The following is a 12,038-nucleotide window of genomic DNA, read 5'->3' as shown; positions in this document are numbered from 1 at the left end:
AGCCATTCCCCATCTAACCCTTGACGACTTTTACCCTTCTGATAGCCTCCTTAAAACAATCTAATCCACTGTCACTTCCCCAAAACAGCATTTCTTACTGTCGTATACAACTAGCCAAGTGTTCAAATACCCTATTTGTTTTATAATTTTTTGTGTATATAAATAAATAATTTTACGTATGTAAAGATACATGCACTTCCCTATGTGTATACTTTTTTTACAGTTTGTGTTAATCAGGATCAAATGTGGTTCGTTTGTGACTGGTTGATATGTCTTTTCAGTTTTTTCCAAAATCTGCAGACTGTCCCATCCTTCCATTCTTTCTTCCTCGAAATACATTTTTTTTTAAGAAATCAGGTTATTCTCTTATATTTTCTACAGTCTAAAGTTTTGCTGCTCACTTATCTGTGATATAGTTTAACATATTCCTCTCTGCTCATCATTTCATAAATTGATAGTTGGATCTAGAATTTGGCCAGATTCAGGTAAGGCTCTTTAATTAGTCGAGACTCATCTGTAGATGGCGGGACAGTCTTTGATTAGGAGGCATGTTACCTCCGGTAGTCTTTCTTTTTTGTGAGGTTAGCAGTTGCCAGTGATCTGTGAATGGATCCACTGGTTCATCAAGGCCATGTATACTTCTAACCTGTTTTCAGCAAATTGCTGAATTAAGATGATACTGTTTCTGTGGTGCCAGGAAAAAAGCTTTAGAAAGCAGTAGTGATGCAATCTGTCTCTTTGCCCAGGAAAGCCCTTTTGTAACAATGAGACCTTCGGCCAGTATCCCCTTCAGGTAAACGGTTATCGTAACTTAGACGAATGTTTAGAAGGGGCCATGGTGGAGGGTGACATTGAGCTGCTTCCTTCCGATCATTCAGTGAAGTACGGACAAGAGGTGAGTTGGATATTTTTGCTTTTGCCAGTGACAAAGCCAGTTAAATAGGACTGAGCTTTTGGACAGACTGTTTTCACGTCATGTATTAAATAACTTTTTATTAGCAGGACTTGTACTAGCCTGAAGTGTCTCATGAGTTGGTAAGAGTAGTGAGTCTTAGTGCTTGATAATTAAATTCTTGTGTAATTTGAGTTAATCATATAAAGGTTGTATGCTGCCTCTGATGTTTTAAGTACGATCAAGTTTCTCTCTTTCTGTTGAAGCCTACCTGTACCTGAGTAGGGAGAACCCACTGCCTCCATATTTTCGGAGGGTAAAAGTACAGTGATTAATTCCTATGGTATGCCATTTAGAATATCTTCCCTATTATAGTATTTACTGTTCTCAGTTGTAAATTCTGCCTTTGCCTTAAATTTTTTTAAATTTAAGATTGATTTATTTGTTTTTGTGGGTTGTAAAGAAAGGGGGAAGGTGAAGGACGAGTAAGGGTGATGAATATCTCAACATTCCCATTGGGTTAAGAATTAGTGACTTATATTGTAGCATAATTGCCAGCACCACACAGCTTGAATTACTCTCCTTTCATCATACATTTTGAAACAGAATTGTGCTTTTTATGAGTCCAGTCCAGTAATTACTTATAAGAGGAAGAAAATCTTTCTTGAATTTAACAGGGAGCCTGACATAAGCCTTGTCAAAGTACATTAGCTGTAGAGAAGTGTTAGAACCGGGAGAGAACTATTGCCTCCCTGGCTTTCCAAGGAGCGTGTTGATTCCTGATTGGGAGGCGTAATGTCTGTGCCATCTGTACAGAGCTGACGCATGCTCTTACAAAAGAGAGAGAGCGTTTATTCACAACTTGGACATCTGGAGACTTTTATTCAAGAATCGGACCTCTCTATTAAAAAACATAGAAAATAGTGCCTGTTTAGATTTAGCTCTGAGGAGGTCAGGCAGACTGTCTGGTTCACCTCATGCCGGCAAGGCTATGTGGAGGGAATGTAGCTATTTACATCTTTGGTAAAGGGAACATGTTAAAGTTACTGGTATGAACCTCTGCCACACAGGTGAATTGAACAGAAGTGCCTTTCCTGGTTTAGTCTTTCCTCATCTATGATCAGTGACAGTTGAGATCTTTTTTTTTTTTTTTTAATAACTCAGTACTTCTTCTCTTGAAACTCAAGGTAACTGAATAGGTTGATTTGACGAAGTCCTTTGTGATATCCATAAATTCTTGGAATTCAGAGATTTTTTTCAGAACCCTCAGAATCATGAGGCTGTTTGAATTTTCATCTTTAGTAGTAAAGGGGATTCAGACTGTGTGTGAATAAGTAGTATGAGGACGTGTACACGTCTTAGTCTTTTTAGACGATTCCTGATTGGCTGGGCTAGCTATTTTCTCCAGGTTTCAAGCCTCTTAAATGCTGATGATGTAGTGAATGATATGTGGGTTTTTGGTACAGCTCATATATTTAAAGGTCAGTATTTCTGACGATGATGGTTGAATTAAAATGTTCACTGGCTTGTCAGTTTGGAGTCTTGAGGAGCGTTTAACCATATTCTGTAAGAAGGCATGATTCTGTGTGGGCATTTTAACTATTTGGGATTTAAAAAAAAAATTTCAGTATGAGTTTGGTTTGAATATAAACTCTATACCAAAAGAGAGTCTAATGAGGGATAGTTGAAATCTGGCTATTGCTGTTTCCTAAACTTAACTTTTCGCTCCTGTTATTTCTACTCTTGATTTAGCGTTGGTTTACAAAGCTACCTCCAGTGTTGACCTTTGAACTCTCAAGATTTGAGTTCAATCAATCCCTGGGTCAGCCAGAGAAAATTCACAATAAGCTTGAATTTCCTCAGATCATTTATATGGACAGGTGAGTTCTGTGGTTGATTGTCTTCTTGATGTGCTGTGGCAGAGGTCAGCTTGTACTAAGTGTTCTGTCCTGGAGAACTTGATAATATGCAAATTTGGATTCAGGGGATCTAGGTGGGGGCCCAAGCGTTTGCGTTTCTAAGAAGTTCTCAGGGTGATGCTATTTTCTGATCTCTGGACCACTATTTGAGTAGTTAGGCTTTAGGTGAAAGCTCTGCTCTCTGTGATGATGAACAGTATGGGGAGTAGCTGCCATGTATTTCTTTCTCATCTGAATACTATTTGTATTCCTGAAAAAATTACTAGACAGACGGACAGAATTTTAAGGCTGTTTTATCAACATATAGTTTACATACAAAGCAATGTTACCATTCTTAAGTGTACAGCCAATGAGTTTTGATGACTATATGCAGTCAAGTAACCACTACCACAGTCAAGATACAGAATATTTCCATCGCCCATGCCCCTTTACAGTCAGTCGCTTCCCTCTACCCTCAGGCAACCACTGACGTAGTCTCTGGCCCTCTAGTTTTGTCATTTATAAAGTGTTACAATTAGGGACATTAATATTCATTATGCACCCTGTTGTGGTCTTTCATTTAGAATAATGTTTTTGGAATTCATGTGTGTTGTTGCATGTATCAGTGATTTCTTTCTTAATATTGAGTAGTATTGCATTGTATGATGTACCACAATATTTTTTCCATTAACTAGTTTAGGGACATTTCAGATGTATCCAGTTTTAGGCTATTATGAATATGAATTCTCACATAAAAGTTTTGGTTTGGCTTTTAGTGCTTCTGGGTTAAGATACCTGGGAGTGAGATTTCTGGTTGTTATATGGAAAGTATTTTTTTAACTTTATAAGAAATTTCTAAACTGTCCTCTAAAGTGGCTATACAATTTTGTTGTCCTATCAGCAGTGTATGAAAGCTACATTTGCTCTAAGTTCTCACCAGTATTTGGAATTATCAGTCTTTTAAATTTTAGCCATTCTGTTGGGTTTATTGGGGCTTTTCTCGGTGGCTCAGATGGCAAAGAATCTACCTGCAATGCGAGAGACCTGGATTCAGTCCCTGAGTTGGGAAGATCCCCTGGAGAAGGGAATAGCTAGCACCCACTCCAGTATTCTGGCCTGGAGAACTCTAATGCACAGAGGAGCCTGGCGGGCTAGTCCATGGGGTGGCACAGAGTCAGACATGACTGAGCAACTTTCATTCTCACTGTTGATTGGGTTTATAGGAATATCTTTATTTTTCTTTTGACTTGTATTTCCATGCTAATGACACTGAGCATCTTTTCGTATGCTTAATTAATGGTCATTTATATATTTTCTTAGGGGAGGTATCTTTTGCCCACTTTTTAGTTTGGTTGATTGTGTTCATACTGAGTTATAAGAGTTCTTTATATTTTAGATATGAATCTAAATCTATCTTTGTTTGTCTCTTCCATTTCTTTACTAGTGTTTTTAGAAGAGCAGGAGTTTTTAGTTTTGATGAAGTCTAATATATCAGTTGCCCTTTCATAGTTTGTGCTTTTTGTATTCTAATTAAGAAATCTTCCAACCCAGGGTCACAAAGGTCTTTGATATTTTTTTCTAGAAATTTTGTGACCTTTACTCTTATGTTCATGTCTGTGACCATTTAGAGTTTATTTTCCTATATGGTATGAGGTAAGGGGATATTTTTGCAGGAGGTGGTAAGGCGGCATGTGGTTATCCAGTTATTTCAGCATCATTTGTTTAAACAGCTCCCTTTTCTCCACTGAATTACCTTGATACTTTTTTTAAAAATTAGTTGGACTTACATTTGTGGGTCTTTTTCTGGAGGTTTTATTCTGTCTGTTGTGTAATCTTGTGCCGGTGCACACTCTCTTAACTACTGTGATTTTATTATAAATCCTGACATCAGATAGTATGAATCTCCTACTGTGTTACTGTTGTTGTGTGTTGGTTTTTTTTTTTAATGTTTTGGCTATTCTCAATTCATTTCTTTCTAAGTATTAAAATCATCTTGTCAAAATCCCTGGTAGCTACTGGGATTCTAATTGGGACTGTGTTGAATGTATAGATCAATTTGGGGAAATTGACATTTTAGCAATTTTTAGTCCTCTAGTCCGTGAGCATGGTATAGCTTCATTTATTCAGCTTTTTGTTAATTTCTCTCAGCAGTGATTTATAATTTTTTTGTGTACAGTTCTTGCACATATCTGGTTGTTTATTTGTAAATAATTATTGCCTTTGATGTTATATGGCTTTGGAAAAAAATTTAGTTTTCATTTGTCCTTTACAGTTATATAGAATGCAATAGATTTTTTTCCTCTTTCTTTTTTAATCGACTTTGTGTCTTTTGGCATTACTAATAAAGTCAGTTATTAGTTCTGATACATTTTTGTAGATTCCTTGAGATTTCCTATGTACATGATCCTGTTATCTGCAAATGAAGGCAGTTTCACTTCCTCTTCTATCTATATGACTTTTATTTCTTTTTTTCACCTTATTGCACTGACTATGCCTCCAGTAAAAACATTGAATAGAAGAGGCAAGAGTGGTTCTTCTTGGATTGTTCCTGATCTTAGGGGGGAAGACTTTTTTTAGCCTTTCATCATTACATATGATGTTAGCTCTGTATTTTCATAGAGCTAACATAGAACTAACCCTGTATCTGATTAAGGCAGTTTCCTAGTATCCAAAGTTTGCTGAAACTTTGTGTTATTAATGTTTTTAAATATAAATTGTGTTTATGGGATTATTATTTGCTTAGGTATATGTATAGGAGCAAAGAACTTGTTCGAAGTAAGCGAGAGTGTATTCGAAAACTCAAAGAAGAAATAAAAATTCTGCAGCAAAAACTGGAAAGGTGAGTCATAGACATCTTTGTACTTAGATTGGGGTATTAAAATTGGATAGTTTGCTTTTATCTAAAAATTAATTCAGAGTTTAAGTATTAACTAATATATTTTATAAAATGGATAAGGAAAATGTGAAACAGTCTTTAAGATGGGCAGTGGTGATCCCAGGACACCTTTGACCCAAGTCACATGGTGAGTTATTGACAGTGTACTAAAGAGAAGCCAAGTTCTGATTTCATAGCTCTTTACTTTTTCTGCTCTCCTTGCCATCTTGTTCACAAACACAGGAGAGGTAACTATCACAGAACTCTAATCCCTTTGTCTTGAGAAAGCAGTTTTTTAAGTCCCTGGGAAAGGTATCTGCTCTCTTTGCCATCTTGTTCACAAACACAGGAGAGGTAACTATCACAAAACTCTAATCCCTTTGTCTTGAGAAAGCAGTTTTTTAAGTGCCTGGGAAAGGTAAAACAAGTCAGCAGTGCTGACTCAGAGAGTGCTTGTGTTTTTGACACATACGAAGTCCTTTCTCCTGTGGAAAAATCATTGTTCATCTGTTCTTGCTGACTGCTTTTGTGAAGTCACCCTATGACTTCCTAAGAAGGAATCCGTGTAAATTCTCTCTTGTCAGAGACTATTAATTTAGTCTTTAGGAAGGAGATTCCATACAATGTCAGTGGCTTTTTTTTGCCTTTATCTACTTACTATTTTTGCTGCTACCACTATTCCACCTCTGGCTGCTTCATTGCTAGCTCAGTAATTTCCCTGAGAGGCAAATCCTGCTATACCAGCCTGAGAAAGACCCTGCACCTATGGGTGCCACTTCCCAGCTCCCTCCCTCTCACTTAGGAAGAATTTACCCAAGAGTTGTTATGATCCATCATCTCGTTGTCTTAATATAGACTTTAGCTGAAAATTGAGTCCTCAGATACTCTTGGAAGTGATTTACAGGACTTTATACCTATGGCAATATTTTACTTTAAAAGTTTGAGTGATACTTTATAAGATTGGAAAGTTATAATTGTTTTCATACAACATACCTGGTATATCTGATGTATTTTAGCTGAAAAAAATCAATTTGCCAGTAACCAGCTAGGCATTCTGACTTATTTAGATTTTAAATAGCATACAGGAGTATTTTCTGTAGTATGAATATGACTTTAAAATAAAGTGACTTAAATTTTTGGATAATTTTACTTGAGTAATTATTTTTGAAAAATTGCTTATCTGTGTGTGACATAGTTCTGGGAATCTTTACAAGGAACTTGTTAATGGGTACCATTAGGTAGTAGAACTGAGGTGGGAATGGATGGCTTTTATGGTTTGTTTTATCCTTTTTTGAATTTGAGTTTTCTTACCAGGTATATGTATTACTTTTACTATTTAAAAAAAAAAGTTCACCATTTCTTCTGTAAAAGTATCTTGATATCATATTAAAAATAAGATTTCTTGTGTACAGTGTAGACATCTTTTTTTAAACCACTTTTATTCTAATTCTACTAAATTAATACATTATATGAAGTAGTTGGTCTAAAGGAATTCATTAGAAGAATAGGAAAATGATTATGTCATAGAAATGAAGATAAGTTTCTCAAAGAAGATTTGTTCCTGAAATTTTGTATAAATATCATGTTAAAATACAACAAACCTGGGAAGAGTTACAGATGTAAAATGATGGCTTAAAACCTTATGATAGATTATCAAGTGCTGCAATTCTACTAGAAAGAGGTTTCCTTTGGTCCAAGGGAGACATGTATTAATAAATTCTTTCAACAAACAGTGCTTAAGAAGACATTGACTATGTCTGTGGGATAGACAAGGACTTCAGAGATGGGAGATGTTCCTTCAGTGTTAAAAGGAAGGACATACTGAAAGAAGACCATGGAGAAAATAGATCTTGAAAGATCAGTCAAGTTTAGATAAGTTGATGGCTGAAAGTAAGCCAAAGATACAGATCTAAGGACTAGAAACAGTTATTTAAAGTTCCTCTAGCTTTATATATTTAACATCCTTTTCTTTGAAAGCCACAACTCTCTGTGGCAGGCAAATCCACAGGAGATATCACTCTCTTTCTCTTTTAAATTGGAGAGGATGAAGTGTCTTTGCTACATATCCTCTAATGTGGTTGATTTTGAGTTGCATTATATTTTATTTTTCATTTCATAATGTCCTTTTTGATATAGAAACAGACAATTTTACTTCTCCGTAGTTGTGCGGCTATTTCTTTCACTTTGTTCAGAGAAGAAAAATGTGAAGTGACTCTCTCCTTTTGTAAATGGAATCCCAAAATTATAGTTTACCTGTACCTGTGAGTCAACTTATGTACCACTTAGACTCTCTACTGCAGTGAACTGTAGAATTCACTAAAGTAAATCTCTTTTCTTATGTGTAACATGTGCTAGTAATGGCAGAACATTGGTTATTACTAAAATAATTAGTTATTATGATTACATATTGAATACATTTATTATTTACCGATTCCAAAGAAATCTTCAGTAATTTATGCCTGGCCTTCACTGTTAAATGAGTACGTGAATCCTAGTGTACATAGGACTTAAACTCTGACCTTTGTCAACACCTACTTCCCATTTCCAGCTTTGTCTCTCTCATATTTCCTAATTGCAGATTACTTGATCTAAAATGCAGCAAAGAAAAAAAAACCTTGGGTACATTGGATTGGTACAAAAGTGTTTGTGGTTTCAGACCCTGACTTTTAAATCAGTATAACTTGGCTCAAACACATCTTTATTAATCAAAGTAGGAACCATTACAATCAACACATTTTTGCCAATGAGAAAAAAGTATGCTTATTCCCGTAGCATAAAAATCTGTACCCTGGGATTCGATGAACTCTTGGAAAGCATTTTCTGCATCCTGCAGGTTGTGGAAGCGTTTTCCCTGCAAAATGTTGTTGAGATGCTTGAAGAAGTGGTAGTCAGTTGGCGAGAGGTCAGGTGAATATGGCAGATGAGGCAAAACTTTGTAGCCCAATCTGTTCAGCCTTTGAAGCATTGTTTGTGTGATGTTTGGTTGGGCGTTGTCATGGAGAAGAATTGGGCCCATTCTATTGACCAGTGCTGGCTGCAGACGTTGCCGTTTTCAGTGCATCTCATCCATTTGCTGAACATACTTCTCAGAGGTAATGGTTTCACTGGGATTCAGAAAGCTATGGTGGATCAGACCGGCAGCAGACCACCAAACAGTGACCGTGACCTTTCTTGGTGCAAGTTTGGAAAGTGCTTTGGGGCTGCTTCTCTGTCCAGCCACTGAGCTGGTTGTCACTGGTTGTCATGTATAATCCACTTTTTGCTGCACATCACAAACCATAAGAAATGGTTTGTTGTTGTACAGAATAAGAGAAGATGACACTTGAGAGTGACAAGTTTTTTGATTTTCAGTCACCTCATGAGGGTACCCAGTTTCTGAGCTTTTTCACCTTTTTAATTTGCTTCAAATGCCAAACAATCATGGAATGGTCAACACTGAGTTCTTGGGCAACTCATCCTGTAGTTGTAAGAGGATCAGCCTCAGTGATCCTCTCAATTGGTCATTGTCAACTTCTGGTGACCGGCCACTATGTTCTTAATCTTTCCAGCTCTAGTTTCCTTTGCCAAACTTCTAGAACCACCACTGCACTGTACATTCGTTAGAAGTTCCTGGGCCAGATGCACTGTCGATGTTGTGAGTTGTCTCAGCTGCTTTATGACCCATTTTGAACTCGAATAAGAAAATCGCTTGAATTTGCTTTCTGACTAACATCATTTCCGTAGTCTAAAACACATATAAAATAAACAGCAAGTAATAAGCCATTAGCAAAAAAACATAAAGCAAGAAATGTACATTAAAATGTATAACATAACCACGTTTATTTAAGAATATATTCCAACATCAAATGGCAAATTTCAGCAATGCAAAACTGCAGTTACTTTTGCACCACCCTGATAGTTCAACAGCATTATTTTCAGATTTGAGTAATAATGATATATCTCTCTTCCTTTAACAAATAGAGTTTACTTTTATGAGTAGAGCCTAAATGTGATTTGAATTAAGAGAAAGCACCATTGGTGTGACTTTGAATAGGAGCTTTGAAATGCTTTCTGTCAAGTGTAAAGATTCAGATTGTTGTCAGTTTTCACTTTCGTAGTTAGAAAACTTTTGCTCTGTAGATTAATGTGTTAAATATTGTATAGCCTTTAGGGATAAGCCTTTCCGTTGACTCTCCATATAATAATACAGCGAGCCTGAAAGAACAAGATGCCTTGGCACTAGTGTACCGTTTTCTCTGCCTCGTAGGTATGTGAAGTATGGCTCAGGCCCAGCCCGGTTCCCGCTTCCGGACATGTTGAAATACGTAATTGAATTTGCTAGTACAAAACCTGCCTCCAAGAGCTCTGCATCTCAAAGTGGTGCGTGCATTACAGAACCACTTTCTTCAGCACACTGCCTGACTTCTGACCTGACATCCAAGGAAAGGTAACAGAAACAAGTTTTAAAATAGTATATATTGGGGATTTTGGCTTAATCTGAGCTGTGTGCCATGTCTCCACCCGATGAACACTCGTCCCGTGAGTGCTCACGGGCCACGAGCTCTTTGTCTTACAGGGAAGGGTTTTGCTACTTAAGTGAATTGTTCGTAGTTCCCACCCATGCATTTGTCTCACCCAAGGGATAGTTGGGATTATTAAAGAGATGTCTTGAACTGTCTGGAACAGTGTTTATTCTCTGCCAGGCTCGGAGGTCACTATAAGCTAACTGCCATGAAAGGCCTTTCCCAGAGGAAGAGTCAGCCACTGATTTTCTAAAACATGGCATTCACTCGTCTGCTGAAGGAATCTGCACGTCTAAGTAAACATCAAGCAAAGGGAAACTTATTTACAAGTAGAAAATTAGAATAAGAGAAAGAACTGGCTAGAAATTGAAGAGGACAACCTCCAGTGGCTTATCCAGCAAAGAGACGGAGAGGCCATGGCACGCGGGCCTTGATTCTCTTCTGGCTCAGCTGTGTGCAACAGCCTCTGTGGTCTGGAGGAGCCGTTGGGGCCAGCTCGGATCAAATGTGATCTGTGTGTCCTGGCTAGCAAAAACACTAGAGCCTATAGAAGAGTTTAGACTTTTTTGTTTTTAAAAGAAACCCAGTCATTCCTTCGTGCCCTTGCTGCCCCTCCCACACACACGTGTTACTATTCATTCATTCATGTGTGTGCAGAGTGCCTATTTGGATAGAACATAACAAATGGTAATAGCAGTTATCTCTAGGGGATGGTGCGAGGCACAGGGTGGAGGCAGGGCTCCTTTACTTTTATACTCTACCTGTGTGTGTGTTTGGATTTTTGTAGACTGTTTTCATGACCTTTGTAAAATATAAATGATTTTAATTTTTTAAAAAGTGATTTTATCTGTTTAATAATATGAAATGATACTGACTGATATTAGATTTTAAAGTTGATCTGTGTGTGTGTGTGTGATCTTTTTTGAGATTGAGACATCTCCTCTTTTGCTTACATTGGCTTTGTTTTCCCATATGTATAGATCCTCAGGGAAAAGAGGTTTGCTCCGTTATTTTGTATATGGGAGAGAGGCAGGGAGGAAGGGGAGTGAGAGTTTAAGTCAAAACTGGGAAGTTTATGTTCTTCAGTTTTGGTGTGAAACAGAAACCTAAGTATAGTTAGATTCGTTTGTATTCCTGTGCAGTTTTTTTGGCGGTAGTTAATTAGTAGATAAATTAACAGTTACTTTACATACATTATTCTCAGTTTATAACAATGATGTAAAGTGGCTGACATCCACCTCTTACAGCTGAGGTGTTAGATTCCTTACGCGAGGCTACTACCGTCTCCTTGGGTGTTTAGCTGAGATGTGGTGGAGCTGGAGTTGTCTGCCTGTAAGTTCTGCACCCTGTGCTTTCCCAGAGTGCCACCTAGTTTGCGTTCCTGCCTCCTGGGTATACAGCTGATTCTATTTTTCTTCTGTGTATTTTGTTCCTAGATCCACCTGTCCATCTCACTTTGGTCAGTTACATCTTGGAAACAAAATAGTTGATCCCTTGACTACTCCACTCCTCAACTCCTCTTCCCAATGTTCCTTCTCATCCTTTCTTCTTGAGAAAAAGGTTCATTGTTACAAGTGTTTAGAGAGCAGGTACCCGTAGACTTGTAAACTATGTGAGGCAGATGTGAGTATACTCCCTGCCTGTCCTTACTAGCTGGGTGAACTTGGGAACACTGCTTTATTTCTCTGAATCTTGGGTTTGAAAGTTGGTAAAATAGGATTGGTGATAGTACCTGCCTCAATCAGCAAGCTGTGTTAAATGAGATGATGCCTATAAAGGAAAGGTTTGGCTCAGTAACTTTATAGAGTAAACACTCACTAAATCGTAGCTGTGCTTTCCCACAGAGCAGTTTGCTTTACAGAGTGCATTAA

At 37.5% G+C, this 12,038-nt stretch overlaps 1 protein-coding gene across 5 annotated transcripts in view; it reads left to right on the top strand.

Moving 5' to 3' along the window:
• Positions 1–12,038, top strand: part of USP28 (ubiquitin specific peptidase 28) — a 72,934-nt gene that overhangs the window by 46,539 nt on the left and 14,357 nt on the right. For all 5 annotated transcript variants that reach the window (XM_040258028.1, XM_040258025.1, XM_040258027.1 and 2 more), the window contains exons 10-13: positions 747–895; positions 2,645–2,772; positions 5,534–5,629; positions 9,912–10,091. In XM_040258028.1, the coding sequence (XP_040113962.1) occupies positions 747–895; positions 2,645–2,772; positions 5,534–5,629; positions 9,912–10,091 (553 nt within the window). The remainder of the gene's footprint in view (positions 1–746; positions 896–2,644; positions 2,773–5,533; positions 5,630–9,911; positions 10,092–12,038) is intronic.

This window comes from Oryx dammah, unplaced genomic scaffold (genome assembly GCF_014754425.2).
Source record: "Oryx dammah isolate SB20612 unplaced genomic scaffold, SCBI_Odam_1.1 HiC_scaffold_17, whole genome shotgun sequence".
NCBI lineage: Eukaryota > Metazoa > Chordata > Mammalia > Artiodactyla > Bovidae > Oryx > Oryx dammah.
This window is presented reverse-complemented; position numbering and strand designations above follow the sequence as displayed.